The 19,915-nt window shown below is 32.2% G+C and overlaps 3 protein-coding genes across 3 annotated transcripts; 2 read left to right on the top strand and 1 right to left on the bottom strand.

Moving 5' to 3' along the window:
• The first annotated feature begins 10,699 nt into the window (after positions 1 to 10,699).
• Positions 10,700 to 11,471, top strand: LOC127243780 (uncharacterized). The gene is made up of 2 exons (XM_051263942.1): positions 10,700 to 11,110; positions 11,196 to 11,471. The coding sequence occupies exons 1-2, from the start codon at positions 10,700 to 10,702 to the stop codon at positions 11,469 to 11,471; spliced, it is 687 nt and encodes a 228-aa protein (XP_051119899.1).
• A 3-nt stretch (positions 11,472 to 11,474) lies between these two features.
• On the top strand, positions 11,475 to 11,927 carry LOC127243779 (gamma-gliadin-like). Its single transcript, XM_051263941.1, has one exon. It carries the CDS (start codon positions 11,475 to 11,477, stop codon positions 11,925 to 11,927), a length of 453 nt encoding a protein of 150 aa, XP_051119898.1.
• Positions 11,928 to 14,995: 3,068 nt separating this feature from the next.
• Positions 14,996 to 18,606, bottom strand: LOC127243985 (uncharacterized). Its single transcript, XM_051264254.1, has 3 exons — positions 18,235 to 18,606; positions 15,177 to 15,316; positions 14,996 to 15,083 (listed from the first exon to the last, which is right to left on the bottom strand). Exons 1-3 carry the CDS (start codon positions 18,464 to 18,466, stop codon positions 15,066 to 15,068), a joined length of 390 nt encoding a protein of 129 aa, XP_051120211.1. The 5' UTR covers positions 18,467 to 18,606; the 3' UTR covers positions 14,996 to 15,065.
• Between the last annotated feature and the right edge of the window lie 1,309 nt (positions 18,607 to 19,915).

The raw sequence follows: 19,915 nt of genomic DNA, 5'->3' as shown, positions 1-19,915 counted from the left end.
TATTTTTTATAAAAGCAATATTATTGAGATGGACATGGTGGGCAAAAAATTTAAACGAACCGTTGAATGACCTAAGTTTTTTATTAATACAACAAATTCAATTCGAATATAAATATTTATATTTGAAAATATTTGTTTTGTTTAGTTTCATTTTGATTTTTAAATTTTTTTTACTTAATCAAACTAATATATTTTTATATTTATATTATTATATTTTAAATTTTATATTAATAATTATATTATATACATATTCGATTTGTTTTTATTTTGAATTTTTGCAAATATTTGTATTTAATTAGAATTTGAGTTTTTTCTTTTAAATGTGTTTATTTATATATTCATTGGGTTCGAATTATTTTATAATAATGTAGATAATTTTTGTTAATCTTCGATTAATCAATATTTTAGATTTGAATATCAAAACATCTATATATTTGTAAATAACGGAACTATGGGGTATATATTTTGGCGAGCCAAAATCAATATTGGTACCAGTAAATATCAGTTTTATTAATTTTAGTCTCTGTATGAGAAAAATAAATCAAAATTGATCCCAATTAAAATAAATCTCATCAATTGTAATCTTTGTATTGACTCTTCGATAAATCAATAATAGTATGACATGTAAAATTTATTGTAATTTTTTTATTTGAAAAATCAAATATATATTTACAAAATAATCCTTATATTTTAATTAAACCCAAGTTCTAATTTCAATTTCTAATATCTCACTTCGATATTTCAGGACCAGCTGTGCTCCCCTTCATCTTCTCCGACATTGTTTCTGTCGCTGCCAGGGATTCTTTTCACCGCCAATATTGTCTTCGCTCAACTTCTGCACTACTCATCCATCCGTCGTTCTTCTTGTTCTCCCATTTGATTCGGTAATTTCTTTAAAATGATATATATATTTTTTTTATTTGTATAAAATGTTTTGCATATAATAATGATTTAACCTTCGATTACAGTTTTGGTGTGTTCTCAACCTTGTCTTCTCTTCATTCATCTCTTACAAAATCGGTAACGGTTTTAGAAGATCTTTTTTTTTTTTTTTTTTTTAACTTCAAAGATAATATTGCGAAAATATACCCTCACTTTTATTTTTCCCTAAGTTATTTACTTGTAAAATATTTTTATCAATATTTTAATTCAATTTTTCTCTTATTGTATTTCTTTATTGTAGACCTTGTAGTTCGGTTTTATTCTATTGAAGCAAATGCTTCAACAATAATAATCAACGTCTCGTCAATTAGAGTTTATGAATATGTAAGATAATATTGGAAATGATGGTGGAAGTCCAATACAAATAGTTGAGCCGAATGATCCTCCGGCCACTTTGGAAGAAACTCCTACAATTGGAATGGAGTTTAATTCGGAAGAAGATTCATATAAGTTTTATTTATCTTATGCCACGAAAGTAGGCTTCGGCATTAGAAAACATAAATTTCATAAAGATCAAAGTGGAAATGTAATTGATAGACAATTTGTCGGTAGTGCCAAAAGTCAAAAGGGAGAAGATAAAATAAATATCAATGTGAAAAATCAACGAGCTATAACAAGATTTGGGTGCAAGGCTATGATAAAAATTTGTTTGAGAGATGGCATGGAATATCAAATAACTAAGTTCGTGGCAGAACATACTCATGATTTGACCAATTCCAAAAAATCTCCTTTTTTCTCGTCCCACAGAATGATAGATGATGCTCATGCTGCACAGATTGATTTGGTCGAATGTGTGGGACTTGCTCCAAAAGTATCACACGGTCTCACGGTTAAAGAAAAAGGAGGCCGAGATAGTTTAAAATTCATCAAGCAGAATGTTAAAAAATTAATTGCGATCTAAAAGAACAAAGTACATTGATGTTGAAGATACGGGAGGAGTGTTGGAATATTTACAAGGAATGCAAAATAGAGATCCAATTTTTTCTTATTCGATTCAAGTTGACAAAGATGGCTTCATTACAAATATATTTTTTGGGCTGATGGCAAGATGAAAGCCGATTATGTTGATTTCGGTGATGCAATAAGTTCCTATACTACATATTGAAAAAACAGAGAAAATCGTCCATTTCTATCAATGTCAATTAAGATATTGAAGCATGCTGCAAGCTTGTACAGCCCGGAAGTGTTCAAATTTTCCAACAAGAATTGGGAAAAACTTATGATTGTATTGGAATTGTCAGTAGTACCCATAAGACTATTACATAGTATCAAGTCAGTTATCTTGGAAGATCAAGGAATCATGTTGTTACATACAACTCGTTTGATGTTACTGTTTGTTGTATTTATAAGAAAATTGAGTTTGTCGGGATACTATGTTGTCATGGACTTAAAATTCTTACGAAAAATAGTATTTTGAGGGTTTCTGATCGATATATAATGAAGAGGTGGACAAAGTATGCAAGAGTAGGCGGTTCGCATAATGGGATTTTTTTCTCTGAACACGGCACAGATGACCCGAAGAAATATTTAAGTATCCGATATAATAAGTTGAAGTTATTATTCAGTTTTTAGTCAATGATAACTGAGACATACCTTCAATCATATGGATTTGTGTTACAAGAAGATCAAATCTTTCAGCAACCGTCGTTTTTCTTCTATTTTTCTATTTAGATTACATGGCATTGGCAAGTGCTAACTAATTATTGTTTTATATTATGCAGACAAGCATGAATGAGGTTTATATTCAACCACGTGGCAAAAATAGCAATGCAAAAGATGAAAAAACCAAAAGAGATATTGGTTGTCCAAAAAAAGAAACCTGCGAATCCCATGACAGCAGTTTTTTTTTTAAAAAATTCTAAAATTATTATTACTCCCTCCGTCTCGGAACTAAATATCCATTTGCTTTTTGCACGTAGTTTTAAAAATATTAGTATTATATTGAGATATAGTAGGAATAAAGTAGAAATGACTAAAATAACCTTATTAGTATGTGTGATATAAATGTAATGGCATTTGTGTAATATATTGTAAATTGTAAGGGTATTTGTAATGTTAGGTAGATAGTACAGTTACTAAAAAAGGAAATTGATACTTTGTTATGGGACGAACTAAAATGAAAAAATGGATACTTTGTTATGGAACGGAGGGAGTATTATTATTATCATTGTTGTTTTTGTTGTTGTTGTTTACCTATTATTGATTTATTGGCATTGCGTTGTATTCTTGTATAATTTTTTTTTTTTTTAACGCAGATTCAATCATTTAATTCTTCGTCAAACATACAATATCAATACCATGACGATTCGAATTCTTTCACGAATTTCACAGATTTACTTCAGGTATTTCTCAAAAAAAAAAAAAAGTCTAGCAACGTTATTGTTGGTAGATTAAATAATTGTATTTTCATTGATTTTTTTTTTTTAAATATTGTATGAATACAAGTTCAATCTCAAAGAAATAACCAATATTCGAATACCACAGATGAATAATAGACTGTTGTTGAAGAATGTGGGGTACATCTTTTTGGCGAGTATATTCATCTAGTATTTCAGTAGCTATGTGGTGAATGGACTAGAAAATATATTATTTTTTTATCTAATTGTAATTCTCTTTCCTTGGATTCAAAGCACAAGAAGTTGACTAGTAGTTTAAAATTAGATGGATGGATGGATGAATGTGTAATCAACAATATGCTTAAAGTAGTGTTGGAACATCTGTACTTACTCTTGCCAAGATTATAACTTTTTTATGATGATGTTTATAAAATTTACTATGTTGATGATGACTTCAAATATAAGTATATTCTTCGCTTGAAAAAACTACGTATTACTTGAATTTCTGTATAAAACTTATCACAATAACTCGTTAATGACATACTTTATTGATCTATATCGCTTGGCATGATCCAGGGTTGGTTTGTTGAGATTATTAATAATTTTCGTCCTTTTAAGCAGTGTTCTGAAGCCAGAAAAGCTTAGGCAAATGCCGCAAGCGACAATCATCTCCGCTCGCAAGCGGTGATCTCATCGCCTAGAAAAACTAAGGCAAGAGAGGCAAGCGGTAGCTTCCACCGCTCACAAGCGGCAGCCTCTACAGCTCGCGAGCGACACTCCAGACACCCACCGCAGTAGCGCGACGGCAACTCAAATATTGCCTAAGTGTCCATACTGCAGCGGTACAGTCATTCCACTACCAGCAAGCACAAGTAAGCCCGCCTAACAGCTCTGATGCCCTCATATCATTCAATTCTTCATTTTCACTCATTCCACACTTTTTCACATTTATATAAATCCTAATTGTAAAGAGTTTCACTTCACTGGTTTAGCACACAGAAAAATTGATTATCCAAGCCTTGTCTTTTGTCACAAGCATATTCAAGGTAGTTCAATGTAGTTAAGTACGTAGGAGCCTTGTCGACCTACTTAACTACTTATTTGAATTCAATTTTGATTAAAAAGAGATAACAGAAGGGTAAAGCCACTAATGAGACAAAATTCGGAATAATTAATGGGGTATAGACGGTGGTGTATTGGATTGTAGAAACTCCTAGTGACAATAGGGTTTCTTTCTTATAATGTTCTAATTCTGGGTGTCATTGAAGTCTTGTTGTAAATCTCTTAAGGTCAAATACCAGTGATAAAAATTCTCTATAATTTGGTTTATATATTTACATCATCTCCTCTTCCTGCTTTCGTATTATACACATATGTCCGTTTAAACACCAGCACCGCTCGCTCATCTCATCCAGGAAAACCTAGCCACTAAGTACAGTTCAAATACAACACCTCTCATTTACTCCCTATTGCTCAATATATATATAAATATATACTTTGTGCCATCCACTCATGTCCCGCTTGTTCGTCCACCATTAGCACTTTGCCGCTCGCTTCCTCTCCGCTACCACCGCTCACTTAGCTGCTTTTCTTTACAGTTTTTCATAGATTAAGATTTTGATCCGCTGCAAAGCGGGTCCCTTCCTTGCATTTTCCGCCGCTCTCATAAGATCTGTACTTGATTTAAATTTGTGACTTAAAATTCCTGTGTTGGAGCTCCGACGAACAAAGCGAGAGAGGAACTGAACTGGGGAGGTTGCCGGAAAGCTAGAAGAGAGAAAAAAAAAAAAAAAAAAAAAAAGAGGAGAGAGTTGTTGGTGTTTAGAATGAAGGGGGAGACACTTTATATAGGGGTCTCCACTCGACCAAAATGACAGGACATCAATTATGATCATAATTACGACCTTAATTACCAATGTAATTTATTCTAAATTCAAACCTTCCATTTGAAGCGGTCGTAATTAATTCTAGTAACAAACTTTTCGTTTGTGGCGATCGTAATTTAGTCTAATTTCAAATCTTTCGTTTTAAACGATTGTAATTTATTATAATTTCAAACATTCCGTTTTAAACGATTGTAATTTATTCTAATTTCAAACATTCCGTTTGAGATTATAATAAATCGATCCAACGGATAATATTTATCCAAATAATATTGCGACTTAGGCTATATACCCGGGTTTAATTTAGGGTTGCACAATTTGGTTGTCTCGAGACATGCAAAATAGCCAAAATATTAACCAAACCCCATATACAATATTTATTTATTCCAAATTAATCTAATTAATTTTGTACACCGGCCCGTTGCATTTTCACTCACGAATTAATCGGTTGCATAAATTACCAATTATCCAACATGCAAAATCTGAGATATGACTAAATCCGAAAATATGAATTAGCTATGATGTGAAATCAAATCCGAGCCTCGCATAGGACACGATTTTCTTGAACCGAATTCGGGCCTCCACCGATTGTCTCACATGATAGAACAAATCAAAACGGAATAACGGATTCCACAGACCGAACCATAAAGTTTTTTGAAAGAAAATTTACAGAGAAATTTCTAAGAATTTAGAACAGATATTGAGAGATTTTTTTTTTGTATTTAATTTAATCACGTGAAGAGAAAAAAAAATTGTCTACTTCTACACGTTGCATTCATTTGCAACAGAATATTTTATCTGATTATTTATTTTTTCAAGTCAAAATAAATTAATTAGATAAAATGTGGGACAAAATCACTTATTCCTTCTTTATATTTTTAATTAAATACCCTACAATTATCCGAAGAAAAAAGTTGACATGATGTGTCTGTATGTTTTTTTAGATTAAAAAAATTGATACACAATGGTTCATATAATATTAGAGTGCAATTGACAGCCTCCTGATGGCCTGACCTGTATGAAGCAGTGTTGCAGTTACGCTTGTTCCGGTGAACAAATCGGAGACAGCCTACTCTGCCGCATGTTCACCGGGTGCGTGGGAATGTTCTTAGGGTGTGTTTGTTTGCACGATTGGATTTTAAATTCACTATTCATCCAATTTTGTTTTTCTCCAAAATCATCAAATTAAATATCTATTTTTTATTTTTTATATTATACTAAAAAATCAATTTTACATTCAAAATATAGTATCAACACCTATTTATATCACATCATACAACTATTCAAATTCAAAATTTTTACAATTCGATGTCGCCGGCGCCGAATTGGAGGCTGATGCTCAGAGTTATGTATTTGCCGTCAATGATTTATTTGCTGCATTAATGTGTGTGCAATGCCGCAGCGCTGCTACGAAATTTTTTAAAGTACATAAACACGGCCGTGTTTAAATAAACACATCATCCAAATAAGCTGCTAGATCATCGAAACATATTGACGTGTCAATACAATGATTAAAATTGATGAAATTTATTGTAAATGGGATCAATTCTGATTTTTTCTTGTTTTCGGACTAAAATTGATAAAGGTAATATTCAATGTTATAATATTGATTTTTGCTTATATTTTGGCATTGACTGCATTTGATTACAAATTAAAAAGGTGTATCCGGAAATTTGATGATATATTAGTATTTTGTTGCAAGTTGAACATTAACCATATTTAATTAAAAACATATTTTTTAAATATTTTTAAAGTTATATAAATGTAAGGAAAAAGAGCATATTTTAAATATTTTCAGCAAAATATTTAAAATTTTTGCTGAAAATTTTTCTAGTTTGAAAATTTTATAAAATCTACTTGTAGTTTCTAAAAATATTGCACACTCACTCGTTCATTCTAAAATGCACTCACAGGTTTAAACATTTACAAAGACCACTATGTCCTGTTTCAATCGTAAATCAAATTCCAAATTAAATTTTCAAACCCACCTCTCTCCACTCTATCTCTCTTTCTCCCTCTGTCTCACCTCGGACACCTCCCCCTTCTCTTCTTCACCCAATCCACACCACCACCGTCTTCTTCTACCTCCACCACCGTCCACACGTCTTTTTCTACCTCCACACCGTCCAGCAGCTCCGATTGCGCGCCTAATACTTTCTTTTTTTCTTCTTCACCAATTTTTTTTTTTTCTTACTTTCTGCATCTCATTTTTTTTCACAAACACCATAATTTATTTATTTATAACTATTCACATTCCTTTTTGCTCGTCTTCTTTCTTATGTTTTTTTTTTCTTTTTTTTCACAAACACCATAATTTATTTATTTATAAATACTCTCCTTCCTTCTGTGCGTTTCTTCTTCTTTTTGCTATATAGCCAAATTCAATAACTGATAAAGCATATATGTAATTGAAAATTATTGGTAAATTGGATCGAATCAAAATAAGTACAATTTGGAATCGGGGATTGCATCTTCTTTTTCCCGGCGAATCGCATCGATTTGGGCTGAAGGAAGGAAATAGATGACGGGTGGTGCGAGGCGGTCTTTGGCTGCGGGTGGCAGCAAATGAGCAGTGCATAGTGGTCGATGAAATCCAAAAATAGTATTTTATTTAATTAATTAATTTTTTTGTTAAAAAATAAGTAAAATGGCTAAAATGTTCTTCTTCCCTAATTAATATATTTTGAAATACTTTGAGAAATAATTTTACATAGTGCTATATCAAATTTTGTACCAAAAATTGCAATATAAGCGCGTGAGATGCACTGACCATTAAGTTCTAACGGAAAAGAGTTTTCTAACATTTTTTAAACCACAAGTAAATTTTACTGAATTTTAGAATCATTGGAGTTTTCAACAAATTTGAAAAATTACAGTGAACTTTTTGTTATTTTGCCTAAATATAATAGCTTAGAAAATAAAATTTTATATAATATAAATAAATATATATAATTAAAATTATTAGTTTATAAAAATAAAAAAGTAATGCATATAATTTATTTATTAGAATAAAAAAAAAGATATTATAATTAGGTCAATTAAAAAAACTTTGGCATAAAAAAAATGATGATTGTAATGTAAATTTTAGATCTAATTTGTAACCAAACACAACATTTATTTTTTTATTTTTTTTTTATTTTTTTGGCCGACAAACAAGTTATACTAGGCTAATCATGTGTGGTAAGTGACCTAAAGCGTCGAGAGAATTTTTTTTTTTTACATATACAAATAAGGCTTTTGTTAAGGCTACGACTTTTTTTGGAATTAAATTTTTATTTTATTAAAATGATGGTTTGATCATTTTCATAAATATGTGTCAGGTTTAATTTTTTTTTAATAAAATAATATTATCGATCATTTATTTATTAATTTAGTTTAATTTTAGTCTTTGATTCTTATTTTTTTAAAAAAATTAATAAATATACACTTATCCTATCCATTTTTATTCAAACAAATCATTTTCATTTTATTTTTAAATAAATTTATATTATTTTTGTTGAAATGTTTCTACTCAATTTTAAATGAATTACTTTTTCTGTTTTATAAAATTATATGCTTAAATATTTTGGATACAGAAACTAAGAAAAAAACTCATTTTCTTTCCATTCGAGTTTTTTAGTAAATTAAAAAAATAATAATATTTTATTGATTAGTAAAAGCATATAAAATAATTTTGATATTTTTGTCATTTGTAGTTTATGTATATTTGTAATAATATGTTTGTAATTTATATAAAATTTAAAAGTATTTTGATATTATTGTGTGGTTACTTTTACTATAATAATAAATGAATAATTTTGAATGGAACATACGATAATGATTGAATCCTTTTAGTTGAGACGGAGAGTACTATTTTAGTATTATTTGTGTACTTTCGTAATGAATGAAATTTTATAAGGTTAGTAATTATAATACTCTGGAGTTAAGTTGCTGCTAGGTCAACTTCTATGTATTAATGAACTAGGTCTTTCAAAATTGAATAGAGAATAATTTGATTGAATGAACTATTTATATTAATAGGGTAATTTGAAGATGTGTGACTCTTGGGAAATTTTTCAAGATGCGTGTGATTTACGGGCCGGAGTGTTACACTAATACTTATAATTTCTAAAAATTTGTGTAAGATCTATGAGTGATATTCTTATAAATAAATGAAAAAATAGTTGGCATAAATTTAAAGAAGATTTATTAAATATGATATGAACATACTTTTGGTAGACACGTTAAAATAACAAATTGAGTACTATATTTTTACAAGATAGAAGGAGTATATTTTATCTAAATAAGTTATTTTTACAGAAATCTAAACATCCAATTTAGTCATCAATTTTTTATTATTACAATTAATCAAATGTGCAAATACAATCTTATCCTTCTTAAAATATCTGTTTATTAAAGATACTGATCAATATCTTTAAAATAAAAAAGGCAAAACTATTTATAACTTATTTTAGATTTAAAAAAAGTGTATCATACTCCTTTATATTTTAAAAATTGTACGAAATTTTTTCGTATTTTGAAAATATCGTATAAAATCTCTTAAAAATTGCATAATATTCCCTCGTATTTTAAAAAATATTCTACATAATTCTCTAAAAAAAATTGTGTAACATTTTAAAAATATAAAGAGTCTCATACTATTTTTAAATTACAAAGAATAATGATCCATACTCTAGAAATCGAGCGTGGGTTATAAATATTTTTGTCCATAAAAAATTATTTTAAAAAATTACCTTTCTTGTAAAATTGTATATGACACAATTATAATCATGCGCTTATTCAGAAAAAAAAAAAAAAAACAACTTTTTCATTTTTCATTTTCCTATGGCAATAATTTAAAACAAACAACTAGAAACAATATAGTTTAGATAGATGTTATTCTTAAAATGAGTGTTTAAGTTTGTTTTTAAAAGATTTGTAAGAAAAAATGTTTACCTTGAGATGCTTAAAAGAATATAATACTATAAATTAATTTAAATAATGAATGAGTATATACTTTCTAAAAAAATATAATACTATAAATTAATTTAAATAATGAATGAGTATGTACTTTATGAAGAAAATCAAATACTACCTCCATCATTAAAAAGAAGACTCAATTTTTTTTTACGAATTTTGGCGTATACTTTTTATCTTTTATATTGTATTAAGAAAAAAATTATAATATAATTTTTTATTTTTAAAAAATAAGCATATTTTTAGATGATAGACAAAAAAAGAAAAATCATATTTTTAGATAACAATTAATATATTAATTAACCTTTTAAGAAAACAATAATTAAGAATTAAAATTTAACTAATTAAATAAATAAAATTCATAATTATCATTTTAAAATAAAAGAACTAACAATGACATATTAATTAATAAAATTTTTTTATACTATGTGATTTTTATAATATTGTTAGACATGGGTCCAAAAGCACCTGAACGTGAAGAAGGTTCAAAGACAAAAGTGGAGTCAGAACTCATTGGCCACGGAGCCGCTCAACAGCAATGGAGCTTCAACAGCAATAGACAAAAGTGAAGTTCCAGATGCTATGGAGGCTCCAATCGAAAAGGAGTCTACGGAGGCAAAAGTTCCAGAAGCCATGGAAGCTCCAGAGCTTGTGGAGGCAGAAACTCCGGAGGCTGTGGAGGCTCCAGTTGAAAAGGAGTCTGCGGAGGCAGAAATTCCAAAAGCCATGGAAGCTCCAGAGCTTGTGGAGACAGAGATTCCTGAGGCTTTGGAGGCTCCAATTGAACAGGAATCTGCGGAGGCAGAGGTTTCAGAAGCCATGGAAGCTCCAGAGCTTGTGGAGGCAGAGACTCCAGAGGTTGTTGAGGCTCCAGTCGAAAAGGAGTCTTCGGAGGCAGAGGTTCTAGAAGCCATGGAAGCTCAAAAAATGAAGCAGGCTATGAAGTCGCTTCCAGAAAGAAAACAGGTTGCAGAGCTGCTAAGGAAGCAGTTTGTAAAGCCGCTTCCGAAAGAAAGCAGGCCATGGAGCCGCCTCAAAAAACGAAGCAGGCTATGGAGCCGCTTAAAAAAAAAATCAGGCTATGGAGCCGCCAAAGAAGCAAGCTGTGGAGCTGCCTCCAAAAAAGAAGCAGGCTATAGAGCCGCTTCTAGAAAGAAAGCAGGTCATGGAGCCGCCAAGGAAGCAGACCATGGAGCCACCTCCAAAAACGAAACATGATATTGAGCCGCTTCCAGAAAGAAAGCAGGTTGCAAAGCCGCTAAGGAAACAGGCTATAGAGTCGCTAAGGAAGCAGGCAATAGAGCTGCCTCCAAAAAAGAAGCAGGCTATGGAGCCGCTTTCAGAAAGAAATTAGGCTATGGAGCCGCTAAAGAAGCAGGCCATGGAGCTGCCTCAAAAAAAGAAGCAGGTTGTGGAGCCGCTTCCAGAAAGAAATCAGGCCATGGAGCCGCCAAAGAAGCAGGTTGTGAAGCCGCTTCAAGAAAGAAAGCAGGCTGTGAAGCCACTAAGGAAACAAGTTGTAGAGCCACTTCCAGAAAGGAAGCAGGCCATGGAGGCGCAAACAAAGCAGGCTGTGGAGCCGCTTCCAGAAAGAAAGCAGGCCATGGAGCCGCCAAGGAAGCAGGCCATGAAGCTGCCAAGGAAGCAGGCTGTAGAGCCGCTTTTAGAGAAAAAGCAAGCTCTGGAGCCGCTTCAAGAAAAGAAGCAGGCTATGGAGCTACTTCCAGAAAGAAAGCAAATCATTGAGCTACCAAGGAAGCAAGTTGTGAAGCCGCTTTTAGAGAGAAGGCGGGCTGTGGAGCCGCTTTAAAAAATGAAGAAGGCTGTGGAGTCGCTTTCAAAGAAAAAGCATGTTGTGGAGCCGCTTCAAGAAATAAAGCAGGCTGTGGAACCGTTAAAAAAACAAGTTCTAGAGCCACTTTCAGAAAGGAAGCAGGTTGTGGAGCCACTTCCAAAAAGAAAACAGGTTGTGAAGCCGCTAAGGAACCAGGCTATGGAGTCTTTTCAAAAAAGGAAGCAAGTAGAAGAGCCTCCAGAAGTAGTTCAAGAGTTAGAGGAAGTTGTCGTTGACGAAGAGCCTATCTTCGAATGGAATGATGTGGCAACGATGATAGAATTTAAGAGGCTCGGGCGTGGCCAAAACCAACGTGTCAAGCCTTTGCACATTCGGGTCTCGATGAATGGCTATCCGTTTGACCAAGTTCCGGTGGATAGTAGAGCTTCTGTGAATGTGTTGCCAATTGAAACCCTACGGAAGTTCGGAAAGACTAGTGATGATTTGATTTCTACATTTGTACGGCTTACCGATTTTATGGAGAATTCTTACAAACCAACAGATATGATCACTTTGAGTGTTCAAGTGGAGGACAAAGGAAATATCATCACTTTCATAGTGATCGATAGTAGGCCAAATCTATTTGGCTCTCTTGGGACGGAATTGGATTCATGCATGCGAGTGTGTGCCTTCGACACTTCATCAAACATTGATGTTTTGGGATGGAATTGAAGTCCAAGAAGTGAAAGTCGAGGAGGATCCCTTGTTGACAGAAGTAACCACAGTTGATTCAAGCAAACGGCTCAAAGCAAAAAGACATGGGCTCAATGGAAGCAATTGTCCAACCATTTTGAGGAGGGCATTGTTGAACATGGGTCCAAAAGCACCTGAACGTGAAGGAGGCTCAAAGACAAAAGTGGAGTCATAACTCATTGGCCACGGAGCCACTCAACAACAATGGAGCTTCAAGCCTCGGAGCCAAAAGCTGTTGCCTCCATAGAGCCGAAAGCAACAACTTCCATTGGATTGTGGTGCTTCCACAGGGCCGAAAGCAGCAGCCACCATAGATCTTGGGGCATAAACTCCTTGGATTATGACGCCTCCACCCTGGAATAATGCTTCCAAAAAGTTGGAAATTGCTGCCTCCATTGGATTGAAAACAGCTACCTCCATTGGACTGCAGTGCTTCCACAAAGTAAAGGAAGGTTGCCTCCACAAAATAGAAAGCAACAGCTTCCACAGATCATGGGATAACTACCTCCATTGGCCCTGAGTTAATAATTTCGTACTGAACATTAGTGGAGGGCCTATGCACTTTCATACTTTATTCAAAAAGCTCCATGGAACAAACCAACAAAAGGAAAACCGAAGATTCCATTTAACTCGATGTTGTTGGGGACATATCCCCGTGGACCGACTAGGAATACGATGGAAACAAGTCGGAGTAAGCGCCATATCTGGTCCAAATGATGTGGAAGAAGTTCAGGGCAAGTGGAACCCGGTCCAGAGACAATGGAAGTGGTTGAGAGCTGATGGATGGAGGATACCATGTGGTTAGGAGTTGATGGAAGGAGGTTACCAGACAATTGGAGGTAGTGGAAGGAGGTTACCAGATAGTTGGACATTGATGGAAGGAGGTTACCAGGCAGTTGGAGATGATGGAAGGAGGTTACCAAACGGTTGAGAGTGATGGAGGAATAATTGGAACTGCCCCTTTTAGTGGGAAGAGGCAGTTATTCTATCTTAGGATTAAAACTAGGAAAAAATACATCACACACACGCACAAGAAGATGAACTCACATATTTCTCTATTTTCTTTTCGTAGTTTTTAGTTTCCATTTATGCATTTTAATTCGAATTACTTGTATTTATATTTCTAGCATATTTTTATCCGTTTTCTAGTAAATTTATCCGAGTTTTAGTAGATGTTCGTTTAAATCCATCGAAATCGGTCGTTTAGACTCAAAGCCTTGATTAAAATCAATGCCGTGCAGACTCCATCGCAGAAGCCGCCTCTAATCCGACGACGGACAGACTCTCTGGAGTATTTTCGAAACCCACACCAACGAATCAAGGAACTATTTGAAACCTCCAAATTTTAGAATTCAACAAATATATATAAATATATATATTATTGTCTCATCTAAATGGTTTCAAAACAACTTTATAGTTGATTAAAAAATTAATATTATATTAGTAGTTAATTTACATATAAAATATAGAAGTTCAAAACACTTTTGGGTTTATACATAATGTGAGTGTATTTTGATATATATATATATAATTTGGATAATTGGTACACTACCAAAAAAGGGTCTTTTTGTAACGATCAAATATTCGTAACTAAAACTCATTTTTCGTGCTAAATAGCTTTTTGTATCGACTTTGTTATGGATTATGACCGCTATGAAAAATCGCGGTACAAAAAGTTCGTGTCGCAACAAAATCCGTAACAAATATTAGGTGGTCAACTCTCAAAATAAGCACGTGTTAATTATATTTGTTATATTTTTTGGTATGTAACAAAAACATCAATCATGTTTTTGAACCGACAAATATCTGACACAAATACTGCGGAACAAAAGTTGAATACTGTCAGAAAAATATTTATTACGACATATGTCCGAATCAACAAATGCGTTACAAATGTCTAATCTTATCAGGAAACTTCTTGTTACAAGATGTGTCCGTAACAACAATACATTACGACAGGACTGCCCCCTCCGCAACAAAAAATCATGACAAAAGTCAGGCAACCATTCATTACCATTTGTAGAGGCCACTGTCCGTAACTAAAAATATGCTACAAAAGACGTCCCTGTGTGGCATTTTAGTTTTGTCGCCATAAATAAAGTCCATTTGATAATTTAAAACTTAATCTTATCATAATTCTTTCTAAATCCATCAAAATACTACACATGGTCATCAATAAGACGATGTTCATAGTCCAGCCAAAAATAAAATATTAGTCGTCAACGGTGCTAACAAAACATCCCAACAAAACACCAATCCGTACACCAACATAACAACCTACTAAATAACGATACGCAAAACCCAAAAGTAATACGTAAATAGATAATTCTGATATCATACGGAAGTACAATCTTAAGGGCAACTCATAAACACTACTATGAATGACCCAGCAAGTCGAGTGCAGAATCATGGAGGCTGCAATCACGGGCGGCGAACCAACTGTAATGTGTTTTTAATAATATATAAGCATTTATTACAGAAATTGAAGTAATTTAATTTCCAAAAGAATAAAGTAAATAAAAAATTGCGTACATCCTGGTAAATCCACTCGATATTATCTCTGTCGAGTACATCACCGAGAATTTTCGCTCCAGCATTAGTTGGGAGGATAAGTGCGGTCTCCAGGACCATTACAGTTGTAACATACACCTTAACAATGGCTAGGGTATCACCTATATAAATAGGTTAAATGAGCGCTAGTTACGAGGATGAATATAATAAAATAAAACTACACTTTTGCTTGATCTAGGGACCCTATCTTAAATACAAGTATAATAACAAATAAACTCGAAAAGCACTAATAAAATAGGCTAACCCCTGAACATTATGAAAATAAATAACACAACATAGACCATAGGGGCCAACTCCCCTTACACATATACTAATAATTATAAATCACCACGATCATAGATGGACAATCCTTCAGTAAAAAAAACGAACACAATTCTCCAATAGCAACCAAGTAACCACCAATCAAGCCCTAAAAATAACGTTCAACCATACAACTACCTTAAACCCAACTAGACATGCCCTACAACGATATAACCAGATGCTAGATATAACAATCTTACACAGGATCCATTTTATGTCCATTTCACGTTGTACAATTAAATGACCTCAAATATTTCTTTACATGTAATATTTGGAACTAGAGCATGATTGCAACACAAACATATAAAATAAAGGGAAAAATTTGTTCAAGAATAAAAAATTGCGTGGAACATATAAGTCAACTAACTGTCCTAACTACAAATTTGAGATCAAACAACCACAAACTTATACACAATTACTACAATAAAAATAATTCCATACAACAGAGCAAGCTAAGTAAAATTATGCTATAACAAATTAGTAGGCTAAAAGATCAACATTGCCTAAATCGCAAGTTATAAATTGCAGCCAACCTAATGCAGCATTGAAGCAAAACTCCAACAAACCAAAAGTATGTTTGTAGATTATACCGGCAAATCATCCATGGTGGCAAGCACAATTAAAGTGGTTAGCAACAATGAGTTATACGAACAACTAGCTAAACTATTAGACTACAATATCCTAAGGACTCAGAAAATGAACCTAACAATATAACTATAACTATCACTAACCAACAACAACTACTATACTTCTATATAAAAAGATTATACATCGAACAACTAGCAACCAAACAAGGTCACACAACAAAAATATGCAGCAGACGACAACAAAAATAAAAAGTAAACTAGCTTGACTAATTATTCCTACAATAGCAGCAGACAAAATTATACAGAGTTACACTAATCAAATTAATTAAGCTATATATTGACTTAAATCTAGTTTCTCCTATGCTAATATTAAACTACTTACAAACTATCTAACAAATATGGCTACAACTAACTAAAGTAATGAGAGAACTAATGTTAGGCTAAGGACTAAACCTAGAAGGCCAAAACTAAACCAAATACTAACATAGCATGACTGAATCTATACTAAATTACTTACTATTCTAACATCTAACAAACTAATCTAGTTGAACTTACAATGCTAGTAGGATGCAAAATACAGATTAGACTACACTAAGCCTAAATAACTACAACACGAATTATCATAGCCAATATTAGAAATAAATAGCCATACATACTCCCCTTTAAAGATGAACGCCTGTAAGCTGAGAAATTTTATTACTAGGGCTAATCATAATTTTCTCACACTTGAATTTTGTCCGCCCTCGAACATTTACAGTTGACACCGATGAGGAACTACAGTTAAACTAAACAACAAGTCATGAGTAGCTTTTAATTTTTCCCAAAGCAAAATGCAAAATGCAACAACAGCTAAAAGACATTTAACCAAACATATTTAACGCAAGGGCAATGGCTAAAACTAATTCCAACATCGATCGAAATAAAGCACATTGCAATCATTAGGTATAGCAAAATCTAATTTAACTAAAATCGTAAATGAGAACAGCCTATAAGCCAATATATCACACAACAGCTCAAAAAATATATAAAATCATCATCTGGAATTTTAGAGAGGAATAACTAAAACTGCAAAACTAAATGTAAACTTTTAATAAGTTAGTGCAAAATTATATGAAAACTCTTCATAACGAAATAAAAAGGATAGTTCATTTGTGAATTTTCCATAAAAGAAAATTAGAAAACATAAAATCATTAAAAGTGTGTTTGCAATTACTCACTTTTTTTCTAACCATTTAAAAAATCAAATTTCACCTAGAAGTGGGAAGACAACGAAGAGTTCTTCTTTCACAGAGCTAAGTAGAAAATCAGATATTATTTCAAAGCCTTTAAATTCATTTAAGAAGAGCCATCATCATATCATTACTCTGTAGGATCCTCGAAACAATTGTTCATTGTGATTTATTTAATACAGAAACACCTAAAAACTATACAAAATGGATTTCAAAGGAAACACTCGAGTCACCACCAATGCGTATTCGCTTCATTATATCAATAGAAATTCAAAAAACAATAGACAACCATCTCATACCTGCTACCAGAAGGGAAATTGAATTCCATTATAAAAATCAATACCAACCTCAAAAGTAAACCTCAAATTAAGCCCAACAATGACAATTTACCTCACAAAAATTAAGTCAAAGTTTAATTTAAGCTCAAAAGGTTTCATATTTGAATCCACCATCAAAACTTTTTGCAACCACAAACAATAATTCAAAGAAGAAGACTATATTCAAGTTAGAATTAACAATGCCTATCATTATGAAATATCAATCCAAATCATCGAATATGCCTAAAAATAAGCTGATTTCACAAAACATCAACTAGAAACCACAAAACAAGAACAAGAACTCCCAAGAAAAACTAAATTCAATTCAAAGTTGTCACTTTGGCAGTATCAGTCCAAAGCAACTAACTACATGCCCCTATATCACACCAATGTTCTAACCAGACTGAAATTCTTTAAAAATCAATACCAATCTTAAATCAAACACAATAAGAACAATTAACCTTATAATCGTGACTGAGAAGAGGGGAACAAAAAAAGAAATTTCACAAAAATCAGTGACCATAAATAAAGCACAATTGGAACAATTTTACCTGATAATCAATTGAAGGGGAAGATAGAAAAATACCCAAACAAACAATTTTAAATGAGAGGAGGAGATGACGGCATCGGTTGGATTTGTTGGGCTGGGTGAAGGCGAGGCCACAGTGGTGGAGACTGAGAAGTAGGGTGGTGGTTCGCGGTGGCCTTAGCTCGGTCCAGGAGACGATGGTGGACGGAGAGGCTGTGGTCGCGGTGACGAGTGGTGGCGGAACGGAGATGGTCTGGGCGGCGTTCCACGGCTGGGGATGGTGGGGCATCGGGTTTGGGCAGAGGCAGGCGCGACGGTAAGGCGGAGCGGTGGTGCAGCATTGACCTGTTGAAGTGTCGCCGGTGATTGGACGGTGGTGAGAGGAAGAGGAGTAGATGGTCGAGCCGTCGAGGGCACCGTCGATTGGGGTCTAAGGATGGGAAAGAATCGATTTGGGGGAAAACCCTTTTGAATCGATGTGAATTTCGTCTTAGTATACTTTTTCAGTAACTTTATTTATTTATTTTTTTTTAAAATTTAAAATATATTTATATAGTTTTTTAAATTTTTATTTATAATTATAAGATTAATCTTTTTGTTACAATCTAAAGTGCATAACAAATATAATTAGTTAGGATAATATTTCGTTTAATATGTAGTTGTTACGGATAATTATCAAAACAAATGATTATTTTTTCTTTAAATTTCAAAATAATTTTATATGAATTTTTTTATTTTTATAATTAAAATATTGATTTTTTATTACGGTTTGAATTCTGTAACAAAGACATATAGGACGACATATTGTCCTATATGTATTTGTTATGGATAACTTATCGAAGCAAAGAAAAAAAAGTTGACTAACGAAAATAATTTTTTGTATCGATTAATTTTGCAACAAAAACTTCTTTTTGTAACGAACTTATTGTTACGGACAGTTTAGGCGCTACAAAAAGTCAATTTTTTGGTAATGGTAATTGGATATTGGAACACGACATCAAGTAGAATTAAATGGAAATGAACTATTTAAATAAGACAATTCTAGGGTGCATTTGGTACAACGAATATAATTGTATAAAATGGTAGTAAAAACTGTGATCGTAAAAAAAACTTAATTCAGTAAAAATTGATGATTGATTTTTTTATTTGGTTAAACAAATAATTTGATTAAAATATATATATATATATATATATATATACTACATATATAAAGAAAGGACAGTATATTATTAACGGAAATAATAAATCAATCACTTAAAAATAATAAATTGAATAAGAAAAATATTATAATATTTATTTTATTACTCTCTCCGTCCTTTTACACTTGATACGTTTGAGTTGAGCACGGTATTTAAAATAGTTGTATTTAAAGAGTTACTAATAATGAATTATAATATTAATTTATTACTTTTTTATTTAATCGATGATGATAGTAATTTAAAATATTCTTTAAATTTATTATAATAATAATTTAGATATAATATTTTATGATATTGAAATAATATAAAAATTATAGAAATTAAATAATATGAAAAAAATGGCAAATATATAGTAAATTGTAAAAGTTAAATTGAAAAAAAAAAAAGAAAAAACACAAGCTGCACTGTTTTTATTTTATTTTTATTTATTTTTTTACCCATTTGAAAAAATAAACTAAAGAATGAGAAATAATTTATTTTTCAACTATCAAGTTTTTATTTCAACCAAACAAAAAAATAAAAATATTTTCATTTCTTTG

The sequence above is a fragment of the Andrographis paniculata genome, unplaced genomic scaffold, assembly GCF_009805555.1.
Source record: "Andrographis paniculata isolate CXL003 unplaced genomic scaffold, ASM980555v1 Contig98END, whole genome shotgun sequence".
Classification (NCBI taxonomy): Eukaryota; Viridiplantae; Streptophyta; class Magnoliopsida; order Lamiales; family Acanthaceae; genus Andrographis; species Andrographis paniculata.
The sequence above is the reverse complement of the archived record's forward strand: the minus strand, read 5'-3'. Positions and strand labels throughout refer to the sequence as shown.